The following is an 11,658-nucleotide window of genomic DNA, read 5'->3' on the forward strand; positions in this document are numbered from 1 at the left end:
GGGCAGCACCGGGTTGACCCCTCAATATGGGGGGGAGGGAGGAGGGGGGTGTCTGCCGTGCCCCCACGTGCACAGCGCCCACGTGCAGCCCTGTGCATGCACGCCGATCACCTGCAGCAGGTTGCTGCTTGCACGAGCATACAGCTCTTTGCACAAGCGTGCAGCTCCATGCACACACACTGTTGCTTTCAGCAGTTGGTCTTTGAACTGCCGTGCAGCTCTATGCACGCACGCTGGTCACCTGCAGCAAGTTGCTCTTTGCACAAGCATGCATGCATCTCTGTTCACACACTTGTTGCCTGCAGCAGGTTCTGCCTTGCACAGGCATGCAAGCTCTGTGCACACGCTCGTTGCGTGTAGCGGGTCACTCTTTGCACTAGCATGCTGCTCTTTGCACAGCCATGCAACTCTATGCATGCACACTAGTTGCCTGCAGCAGGTTGCTCCTTGCACAAGTTGCAGCTCCATGCATGCACCTGCGGGAGCTGAACCTGTGGGTCGCAGTGACCTCAGGATGGTCCCACTTGCTCCGTGTCACCCCCCCCTCACACACCGCATCCCATGACGGGATGGGGGGCTGTTCGGGGGGTGTCAGGTGCAGCAGCTCAGCCCCTCCCCCTCCCCCGCAGGCCCTGCAGCGATGCATCCCTCGGGGGGCCTGCAGCTGGAGGGCGCAGCATGGAGCAGCGATGGCAGCCCCTGGCCATGCCCCCCCCCCCAGCTGGACGGGACAGGAGAGCCTTGCAGACAGCGATCCTGAAGTTTGGGGTTTGGTGCAGAAGGAAAAGGACCGGCAGTGCAGGGGGTTGGAGCTCATTGCATCCGAGGTGGGGAGCAGGATGTGCAGGGGGGACATGGGGGGGGGATCCTGCAGCGCGGAGCTGATGCTGAGCCTCCAACAAACCCCTCCTGGCCCAGAATTTCTGCAGCCGTGCAGCACTGGAAGCGTTGGGCTCCTGCCTTAATAATAAGTACTCAGAGGGGTACCCAGGAAAGAGGTAATGGGGGGGTGATGGGGGTGATGGGGTGAGGGATGGTGGGGGTTATGGGGAAGTGATGGGGAGGGGTGTGATGGGGGCGCGAAGGGGTGGGGGATGATGGAGGAGTGATGGGGAGGTGATGGGACGGGGTTATGGGGGGGAATGATGGAGAGGGGGCAGATGGGCAAAGGATGATGGGGATGTGCTGGGGATGGGGGGAAGGGGGATGATGAGGAGAGGGAGATGGGGAGGGGGGTGGTGGGCAAAGAGTGATAGGGGGGTGATGGGGGTTATGGGGAGGGTGATGGGGAAAGGGATGGGGTGGTGATGGGGGTGAGGGAGAGGGGAGGGAGCTCAGGGGCAAAGAGTGATGGGGGGTAGGTGGGGAGGGGGGTGATGGGGAAGGTGGGGAAGTAGGTGAAAGGAGGATGATGGGGAGGGTGATGGGGGGTGATGAGGGTGATGGGGAGGGGGGCGACGAGGGAGTGATAAGGTGGGGTGGTGGGAGGGGTTGGTGGAGCGGAGGGGTGATGGGGGCTGGTTAAGGTTGGTTAATGGCGGTGCGAGGTGATGGGAGGCACTGAGCCCCACCTGCCCACATCCCCTCCCAAAAAAAGGTACTACGGGGGGGCCGAGGTGGTGGACCAGCTGGAACTGCTGTGCGAGCAGCGGGCGCTGGAGGCCTTCGACCTGGACCCGCAGCTGTGGGGGGTGAACGTGCAGCCCTACTCCGGCTCCCCGGCCAACTTCGCTGCTTACACCGCTGTGCTGCGACCCCACGACCGCCTGATGGGGCTGGATCTGCCCGACGGGGGCCAGTGGGTGCTGGGGGCACTGGGGGGGTTGTGGGCTTGGGGGTTGGGGGTATAACCTGACGCCATGCTGGACCCCCATCCCTGTGCCCTGCAGCCTCACACATGGGTATATGACGGATGCTAAGAGGATCTCGGCCACATCCATCTTCTTTGAGTCCATGCCCTATAAGCTCGATGTGAGTGGGGTGTGGCTGTGGGGGGGTCGGGAGGGGAGTGGCTCAGCCGCCTCCATGTGCTGCGTCCCGGGGCTGTGGGGCACTGCAAGGTGCTCCAGCAAGCCGTCTGTCCCTCTGCCTGTCTGACCCTCTGTTTGTCCTTCCATCCCTCTGTCCATCCATCTGGCCCTCGGTCCATCCTTCTGTTTGTCCTTCCGTCCCTCTGTCCTTCCGTCCACCCCTCCATCCGTCTGTCCCACCATCCCTCTGACCATCCTTCTGTCCCTTTATCCCTCCATCTGCCCCTCTGTCTATCCCTCTGTCCATCCATCCATCCCCTCTGTCCCTTCATCCGTCTGTGTCTGTGTCCTCTGCCCATCCCTCTGTCTGTCCACCTGTCCATCCGTCTGTCCCTCCGTCCATCTCTCTGTCTCCATCTTTCCATCCATCCCTCCGTCCTTCTATCCGTCCCTCTGTGTGCCCTTTCATTCATCCGTCCGTCCCTTTCTTTGCCCCTCCATCCGTCTGTCCATCTGTCCGTCCCTCCCAGCCTGCCACAGGTCTCATAGATTACGCTCAGCTGGAGGTGACGGCTCGTCTCTTCCGTCCCCACATCATCATTGCCGGCACCAGCGCCTACGCGAGGCTCATCGACTACGGGCGTATGAAGAAGGTGGGGGGCTGATGGGGGGGGTCTGTGGTGGGGTGGGTGCTGGTGTGGGATGGGTGCTGCACCGGGGCTGGTTGCTGACCTCCGTGCCCACAGCTGTGTGAGGAGCTGCGTGCCTTCCTGCTGGCTGACATGGCGCACATCAGCGGCTTGGTGGCTGCCAAAGTCGTCCCGTCGCCCTTTGAGCACGCAGACCTGGTGACCAGCACCACGCATAAGACGTTGCGTGGGGCCAGGTGGGATGCAGGCCTGGGGGGCAGAGCGGAGCTGGGTGTTCGCGTTGGGTAGGGGGTGTGCCGTGGGCAGCTGGTGTGCTATGGGGCAGCCCCCAGGCTGTGGGGCGGGTGGCATGCTGAAGGCACTATGCTATGGGGCGGCCTGTTGGCCATGGGGCAGCGCTCTCTCCCCTGCAGGTCTGGCCTCATCTTCTACCGCAAGGGCGTGCGCTGGGTGGAGCAGAAGACGGGCCGGCAGACGCTGTACGACCTGGAGGACAAAATCAACTTCGCCGTCTTCCCCTCGCTGCAGGGCGGGCCCCACAATCACGCAATTGCCGCCGTGGCCGTGGCCCTCAAACAGGTGTGGGGCAGCCGTGGGGCCGGGCGGGGCTGCTGTGGGGCTCCGTGCTGACGGCTGCGCTCGGTGTGCTCTCCCCCTCCTCCATCCCCATCCCCACATCCAGGCCAAGTCTCCCCAGTTCCGGCAGTACTGCCTGCAGGTGCTGCGCAACGCCAAGGCCATGGCCAGGGCTCTGCTGCAGCGCGGCTACACGCTGGTGTCAGGTAGGGTCTGCTGTGGGGAGGATGCGGCACTGCGGTGTGGGGGGGCAGGAGTCTGATGGGGGGTGGGGGGCTGGTGGGGGATGGGGGTCTGATGTAGGGTGGAGGTCTGATGTGGAGCGGGGGTCTGTTGGGGGTGGGGGTCTAATTGGGGACAGGGGATCTGTTGGGAGGTAGGAGTCTGATGTGGGTTGGGGGTCTGGTGGGGGCTGGGATCTAATATGGGGCAGGGTCTGATGGGGGGGCAGAGGTCTGGTGGAGGATGGGGGTCTGTTGGGGGTGTGAGATCTGATGGGGGGGGGGTCTGATGGGGGGCACGGGGCTGGTGGGGGATGGGGGTCTGATGGAGGATGGGGGTCCGGTGTGGGGCAGGCCGCCTGTCGCTCAGCTCTCCCTGGGCTCCCAGGGGGCACCGACAACCACCTGGTCTTGGTGGACCTGCGGCCCAAAGGCATCGATGGAGCCCGGGCTGAGCGCGTCCTGGAGCTCGTCTCCATCACAGCCAACAAGAACACCTGCCCAGGGGACCGGAGTGCCCTCACCCCTGGGGGGCTGCGCCTGGGTGAGGGGCTGCCCCTTCCCCCCTGTGTGTCACCCCTCTGTGGGATTTGGGGCTGCTTTGTGGCTTGGAGGGCAGGACCCCAAAGGGACATTAGGGTCCCCTTGGCGGGTTTGGTTCCCTTCAATGGATTTGGGTCCTTTTGATGGATTTGGGCCCCCCTTGGTGGGTTTGGTGTCCCCTTAGTGCATCTGGCTCCTCTGGGTGAATTTGGTGTCCCTTTGGTGGGTCTGGGCACCTCTCAATGGTTTTGGGTCCCCCAAGGTGAGTTTGGGGTCCTTCTTTGTGGGTTTTGGTTTCCTATAGTGAGTTTGGGGTCCCCTGGATGGATTTGGGTCCCTTGGGTTGATGTGGGTCCTCCCTAGCCGTGCCCCCTGCCTCACCCCCTAACAATCCCCTCTGCCCCCAGGGACACCCGCGCTGACTTCGCGTGGCTTTGGGGAGGAGGATTTCCATAAAGTGGTGGAGTTCATCGACGAGGGCATCGCGGTGGCCTTGGATGTGAAGAACAAAACCAGTAAGAGCCCCCCAGCCCCCTCCCAACCCCAAACCGGACAGCACTGGGCGGGATGGATGGGGGGTGGGCTGCTACGCTTCTCCCACAACCCCAAACATGGGCAAGGGGCTGCAGATGGGCCTGGATGGATGGATGGATGGATGGATGGATGGATGGAGGGCTGCTGTTTTTCTCCCACCCCACCCTCAAACATGGGTATGGGGCTACAGCCAGGCGGGATGCATTGGAGGCTGCTGTGGCCCCACCCCCAAACCCCACATCCAACCCTCCCCCAGGTAAGCTTGCAGACTTCCAGGCCTTCCTGCTGCGGGATGCAGAGACGCAGCAGCGCTTGGCGGAGCTCCGCCGACGCGTGGAGAGCTTCGCCCGCGCCTTCCCCATGCCTGGCTTCAGCGACCACTGAGCGGGACCCCCCCCACGCTGGGGGGGTGATGGGGGAATCATCCCCCTCCAGCTGCTGCACTTCAGCCCCTCGATTTGGGGTTCCCTTCCCCCCGTTTAGTGTTAAGGTGTAGGGACCAATCGCTATGGGGTGGGACAGCTCCCACCCACCCCTCCGCCTCCTCTGCCTCCCCCCCCTTACCTCTTTTCTATGGGGGAGGGGGGAGTTGCTAATAAAAGTGGGGGGGCAGAGCCTGCGTGTGTGGAGGTGTGTGTGATGGGGGAGTGGGGCAGGGACTCCCCTGCTGTCCCCCATTGCCCCCTATACTTCACTGCCTCTCCCACTCCGGTGTCCCTTCCACCCCAGTGCCCCCCCTTACCCCAGAACCCCCACCATTATGCCAGTGCCCCCCATACCCCAGTGCCCCCCTTGCCTCCCCCCTTAGCCCATTGCCCCCCTCCTCTACCCCGTTGTCCCCCCTTGCCCCACTAATTGACCTTCCACCTCACTGCCCCCATCCCATACCCCAATTGCCCCCCCTTACCCCATTGCCCCCCCCCACCTGAAGGCAGCCTACCCCTCTGCCCACACCACACATCAACCCGCCTCTCTCCAACCCCATTGGCCAAAGCAAACCACACAGCAGCAGCCAGGACCCCCCCCACTCCCCAGCCCCTCCCAGGCCGTGTCATGCTGCACGTAATTCACATTTTGGAGGGGGGGTTGGGGGCAGGACGGGACACATATGAATGCACTGCGGGTGTTTGCTTCGCTTCCCATCCCCATTTCCTGCTTCACCCCCTGGGGGCCGGGACCCTGGTGAGCCCCCCCCAAGCGTGGGAGAGCGGAAGCACAGGGCTGGGGGGGGCCAGAGCCCCCCCCCAAGCCCTTATGGGGACACTGTGAGCCTGGGAAACCAGACTGCACCCCCCTGGGAGTTTATTGCTGCCCGGTTCATGCAGGAGGTGTGAGCTGGGGGGGAACAAGGAGCACAACGTGGGGGGGGGGGTTGCAGGGCAGCTGCGTGGGGCTGCTCAGAAGCTGGGCCGCTCCTTCTTGAGGTTCTTGTAGTTGGTGGAAACCGCTATGAACTGCAAAGAGCAGAGAGGTGAAATGGGCTGCACTCCCCTGCAGAGCCCCCCCCGCCCCCCCAGTCCATCCCACTACTCACTTTGTACTGGTCAGTGGGGCCCAGCTTGTTCCACGGCTCAGGGTTATTCTTTCGGTCCCAGCTGCAAGAAGCAGTGGGACTGTGGGCACACAGGAGGTGTGTGGGGGGGGGAGGGGGCAAGACCCCCGCACCCCATAAGCACCCCCAGGCTAATGGGCACCCTACAGCCCCATAAGCACCCCCCAGCTCCACAGGTCCCCACCAGCCCCATAGGCACCCCTAGTCCCCATATGCACCCCCAGCCCCATAGGCTCCCCATTCTTCCCCTGCAGGCTCCATGCAGTGACAACCCAGCTCCATCCTGAGGGCCGGGGGCTGTGCCCGGCTTTGGACCACAGGCAGCAGTGGGATGGGTCCCGGGTGGCCGTAACTCCTGCCATTAACTGGGGGGGCACACCTGGTCCTGTGCCCTCCTCCCATAGGTCCTCACTGTGCTGCCTCCCACCGATCCCATCCTTGCTCCCCCTTCCATCCCTGCTGTCTGTCCGCCTGTCCATCACTCAGGCCATCAGTCCCTGTCCATCTGTCCATCACCATCCGCCCTCTATCCATCATCACTGTCCGTCCATCTATCACATCCCTCTCTGCTTCACCCCCCCCCCCCCCCCCCAAGCCTACATCCCCAGAGCTGAAGGGGTCCTTAAACCCCAGCCCCAGCCCCACATCTTCAGGGCTGGAGGGGTCCTTAAACCTCCCCCTCCAAACCCACATCTCCAGAGCTGGAGGTGTCCTCACAGTCCCCCCAACCTCCCCTCTCCAACCCCATATTCCCAGGACCGGAGGGGTCCTGAAACCCCACGTGCTGGGGTAGAACAGGGGGTCCCCCCTCACCTCTCACCCCCTGGTGCTTCCAGGGGGTGTCAGAGCACTGTGACCCCCCCGTGCCCCATACCTGATGTCGGGGCTGTACAGTGCCAACCTGAGCAGGTACAGCACGGCGCTGCCCAGCCCCACGCTGATGAAGCCAATGAGGGGAACGAGCTGCAGGGAGAGGGAGAGAGATGAAAAATACCCCCAATAAAATGAATATTTATCAGGGCGGCTGGAGAGTGAAAGGGAGAGCTGACAACGCCGGGAGATTTACAGGGGAAATATGGCAGAGCAATCCTGTAGCGGGGCTGCAGTACACAGTGTAGCTGTCAGCTTGAGTGACTGAATTAAAAGAGGGAGAGAAAAATCGGCTCATGGTGGAGAGGAATTGGGCTCGGAATGAGAAATCACTTCCTTCCCTCCTGCACTGCATCCAATCCTGCACTGCATCCATTTCTGCACCGCATCCCCTCCTGCACCACGTCCTGCCCTGCGTCCCTTCCTGCACTGCATCCCGTGCTGCACTGTTCTGCCTTGCACTGCTCTCCTGCACCACATCCCTTCCTGCACTGCATCCCCACCACCACCACATCCCCTCCTGCACCCCTCCCTTCCTTCATTGCATCCCCTCCTGCTCCACATCCACTCCTGCACCACGTCCCTGCACTGTGTTCTGCCCTGCACCACACTCCCTCCAGCACTGCTCCCCTCTGTGCTGCATCCCCTCCTGCACTGCATCCCTTCCTGCACTTTGTCCTGCCCTGCACTGCATCTCCTGCACTGCATCCCATCCTGCACCATGTCCCACCCGTACCCTCCTGCCATGCACTGCATCTCCTCCTGCATTGCATCCATTCCTGCCCCACGCCCCCTCCATCCCTGCACATCATTCTGCCCTCCCACCTTCCCCCACCAACTGCTGGATGCTTCCAGCCGCCTGCAGCTCCGGACAACAACACGGGGGGAGGCCCTCAGTGTCCCCCCCCCCCCCCCAACGCCACCACATCTTCGTGGCACCGATCCGAGAGCACACAAAGCCCTCATCGCTCCATCACGCAGAGCGGAGCTCGGGCTGCCCACCACCTCCCCTCCTCGTGCTGCCGTTCCGCGCTGCCCGGGGGGACGCGGCCTCAATCGCGGTGGATCCGCAGCGCTGCTGACCTCCCCCGAATCGCGGTGCTGCCGGAGTAATGAGGCTCTGTCAGTGCTCACTCCTGGGACGCCAGCCGCGGCCGTTTGCTCTCCGTGCCCATTAAACGGCACCGCTTTTCTTTGCCCACACCTGAGCTTGGCCACACGTTTCCTGCTGCCCTCCTGCCTCAGTTTCCCCACTTGTGCGAGGATGGATGGCTGGAACCGTCTCCTGTCTGCTCCTTTACCACACTGCTGTGTGGCTGTGGTCCCCGTCCCCCCCCGCTCACCCTCCACCCCGTCGTGCTGCACCCCCACCCCATTTGACCCCCATGGCCGCAGCTTTGGAGCTCAGAGCCATCAGCAGCTGTTGTCTGTGCCTCTGTGTGCCCACCATCACCATCTGCTGCTGACACCTTCTGCCTAATTAACACCTGGGAAGAACTAAGGGGCCAACCCCCCCCTCCCCAAATAAATAAGACATTGTGAGTGATGACTGTAGGCTTACAGCCCTGCAGAACCGTCCAGGAGGGCTCAATTTGAGCCCCAGTGGTGGGACTGCAGTGCACCCCCACCCCACAACCATCACTGGGATCCCCACAGGGCTCTGCTGCTGCACCCATTGCAAACGAGTGCAGGTGAAGGCTGAGCAGCCCCTGCCAACGGGCAGCTGCTGCGGGGCTGAGGCGCTCCCAATGCAGTGCAATGCGCCTGCAGTGCCACGCTGCTCTCCATGCCCCTCCGTGCAACCCCTGCAGCTGTTGGTGGCTACTTCAGGGCTTCCAGCACCGGCAGTGGGACCGTTAGTTCCCCCCCATAGGGATATTGAGGTGTGAGCAGTTCCACGTCCCGCTGTGCGGCTCCACATCACCCCACAGCGCGGTGCCCCCGCCCCATCGCAGCGACCGTCATCTTTTCCAGCCTGGCAACGCCGCTCCTCGCACCGCTGCCAAATGCCGACGTGACTCAGAGCCACACTCAGCCGGAGCCCTGTGCACGTCCCCAGTCCTGGGGGGGGGGTTGGGGTCTGAGACACCCCCAAAGGGCTCCTGGAATGGGGGGGGGCTCGCTCAGCTGGGGGGTTTTTGGGGGGATCTGGTGGGCTGTGGCTTTGTGTGCAAATGCTCTGCTTGTGTCGGTGGGGATGGGGGTGGATCAGAGGTGGGGGTGATGCCCCAAACCTGGGCTGTGGGGTCGGATAGGGCTCGGATTAAATTCCCCTTCATGTCCCCTCCAGAGGGGTCTCCAAATCAGGGGGATGTGAGGTGAGGGTGGATGTGAGCAGCCGCAAGCGCACAGAGCACAACCCAGTGCCAACCTGCAGCCCTGAGGTGTCAGATGGAGGGTATGGGGTCAGTTGGGAGACATGGGGTCAGTAAGAGCCTGCAGCACCCCAATAGGGTCAAACGTGGGGTGTGGGATGGGTCAAGAGGGCTGTGCTGCACCCCAAAGGGGTCAGATGTGGGGCACAGAGTGGGTTAGGAGTATCCTGCAACACCACAGTGGGGTCAGATGTGGGTATGAGGTGGGTTAGGACTGTGCTGCACCCCAATAGGGTCAGATGTGGTGTATGAGGTCAGGCAGACACTGCAGCACCCCAGTGGGGATAGATGTGGGGTGCAGGATGGGTCAGGCGGACCCTGCTGCACCCCAGTAAGTTGGATATAGGGTATGGGGTGGGGCAGGAGGACCCTGCTGAACCCAATGGGGTCAGATGTGGGGTAATGGGGTGGATCAGGAGGTCCATGCTGCACCCTTGGGGGGCAGATGTGGGGCACAGGGTGGGATGGGACCCCCAGCACGTGGGGGATGCTGAGAGCTGGGGGGGGGTTGAGGGCAGGGAACAGCCATGGGGGGCACAGAGAGGGATATGTGGGGATGGGGAAGGCAGCAGGGGGTGGAGAAGGAGTTGGGGAGGAGGAAGTGGGAGCAGATCCAGGGAGGGGAGAAACCCCCTGGGATGGGGGGGGGGGAGTCCCGGGGTGTAGGGAGTCCGGAGTGGGGGGGGGGGGGGTTCTCACTCACGCCCGGGTGCCGCTTGACGTGCCGGGAGAACATCGCTCCGAGCAGAGCGCCCTTCATGGCCGAGCCGGAGGAGCTGCGGGTGGGGAACGGAGCTGCGGGGACGGGACGGACGGGGCGGGACGGGACGGACGAGGAACCCACGGGGCACGGCCTTCACACGGCTCCCCCCCCCCCCAGCCACCCTCCCACGCATCCTCCTCCCCTCCTCTCTCCCCTCCCCGTGCCTCATCTTCCCCATTCGAACGGCACCGACCCCACCTGAACCTGAAGTCGGCACAGCGCTGCCGGGCGATGGATGAGCGCTGCGATTTGTTCCGACGACTTCCCCCCTATCACCCCCCCCCCCCCCAGGTTGATGATAAATGACACAACGCCCAATTTACATTTTTTAGCCATGCAAATCTCCCAGGCACCAACAGATGCTGCTGTGCATTTGGGAACGGTGCTGCAGATCCATCGGAGCTCCGTAAAGGACCGCGGCTCCTCCCCCTCGCTTTGCCCCCCATCCCCTCAGGGCCCCCCCAGCTCCACATTGCCCCTCACCATCTCCTCATTGCCCCCCTCCCCCATGCTGCTCCCCCCTTATTTGCTTCTATCCTCTCAGATCCCCCCCAGCCCCACATTGCCCCCATCCCCCTCATTGCCTCCATTCACCCCTCATTACCCCAACCTCTCATTGCCCCCATCCCCCCATTGCCCCCACATCCCCCCTCATTGCCCCCCCTCAATTACTCCCCACCCTTCACCGGGTGCTGCATCCTGAACCTGGTGCCCCCCCATCACCCCCCCGTGCACATTCAGATGTTTACACACATGCATCCTTCATGCACATGTGTGCAAATGCATACACATGCAAGTCTGCAAACACACGTGTGTGTGCGTGTGTGCTTTTGTCTATGCATGTGCACAAATGCATTTCATGTGTGAGTGCACCTGTGGAAATGCACATGCACACACGTGTTTGCATGCATGCACGTGTGCAAATGCATGCACACGCATGGCAAGCACATCCACATTCAGGTGCAGAAGATAAATGGATATTTGGGGGGGGGGTGGGGGGTGCAGCCCTGCTGAATCACCACAGTGTTTTACAGCCGCTCTGCAAATATTATTCACTGTGACAGAGGAGCGGCCGCAGGGGGGGAATCCATCAACCCCCCCAACCCCCCCAGTCCCTCCTGATGGAGTGCTGCGTTAATGGGAAATGCAGTGTTGCACCTGAGCACAGAGCTCCACCCCCCCCCTCCCAAATTTGTGCTTGCCGGAATGGGGCCCCCTGGAAGGACCCTCACCTGAAACCCATCCCATAGCAGGGATATGAGCTCGTGCGCCATGGAAATGGGGGTTGCAGCCCCCAGAAATGGGGATTCCACCTCTCAGAAAATGGGATCACATCCCCCAGAAATAGGAACTACAGTCCCAGAAATGAGGGTCACACCCCTATAGAAATGGGGGACACAGTCGCCCAAAAATAAGGGTCACAACACCTGGAAATGGGGGTCACAGAAAAAGGGATTCCACCCTCCCAAAATGTGGGCACACTCCCATAAATGTGGGTTGCAGCCCCAGAGATTGGGGTCACATATCCCCAATAATGTGGGGCATAACCCCCAGAGATGGAGTTCACTGCCTCCCCAAAATAGGGTGGGGGGGGGCACAACCCT

General features: G+C 62.4%; 2 protein-coding genes across 2 annotated transcripts; one reads left to right on the forward strand and one right to left on the reverse strand.

Annotated features, from left to right (window-relative positions):
• Window positions 1–1,769: 1,769 nt before the first annotated feature.
• Window positions 1,770–4,878, forward strand: SHMT2 (serine hydroxymethyltransferase 2; the record flags this gene model as incomplete). The annotated part of the gene is made up of 9 exons (XM_079551144.1): window positions 1,770–1,798; window positions 1,890–1,971; window positions 2,501–2,623; window positions 2,717–2,856; window positions 3,034–3,199; window positions 3,303–3,402; window positions 3,806–3,961; window positions 4,368–4,475; window positions 4,751–4,878. The coding sequence occupies 9 exons, from the start codon at window positions 1,770–1,772 to the stop codon at window positions 4,876–4,878; spliced, it is 1,032 nt and encodes a 343-aa protein (XP_079407270.1).
• A 1,013-nt stretch (window positions 4,879–5,891) lies between these two features.
• NDUFA4L2 (NDUFA4 mitochondrial complex associated like 2) lies at window positions 5,892–10,051 on the reverse strand (the record flags this gene model as incomplete). The annotated part of the gene is made up of 4 exons (XM_079551143.1): window positions 5,892–5,948; window positions 6,029–6,089; window positions 6,921–7,009; window positions 9,995–10,051. 4 exons carry the CDS (start codon window positions 10,049–10,051, stop codon window positions 5,892–5,894), a joined length of 264 nt encoding a protein of 87 aa, XP_079407269.1.
• Window positions 10,052–11,658: the final 1,607 nt, after the last annotated feature.

This window comes from Tetrao urogallus (assembly GCF_951394365.1).
Source record: "Tetrao urogallus genome assembly, contig: scaffold_56, whole genome shotgun sequence".
Classification (NCBI taxonomy): Eukaryota; Metazoa; Chordata; class Aves; order Galliformes; family Phasianidae; genus Tetrao; species Tetrao urogallus.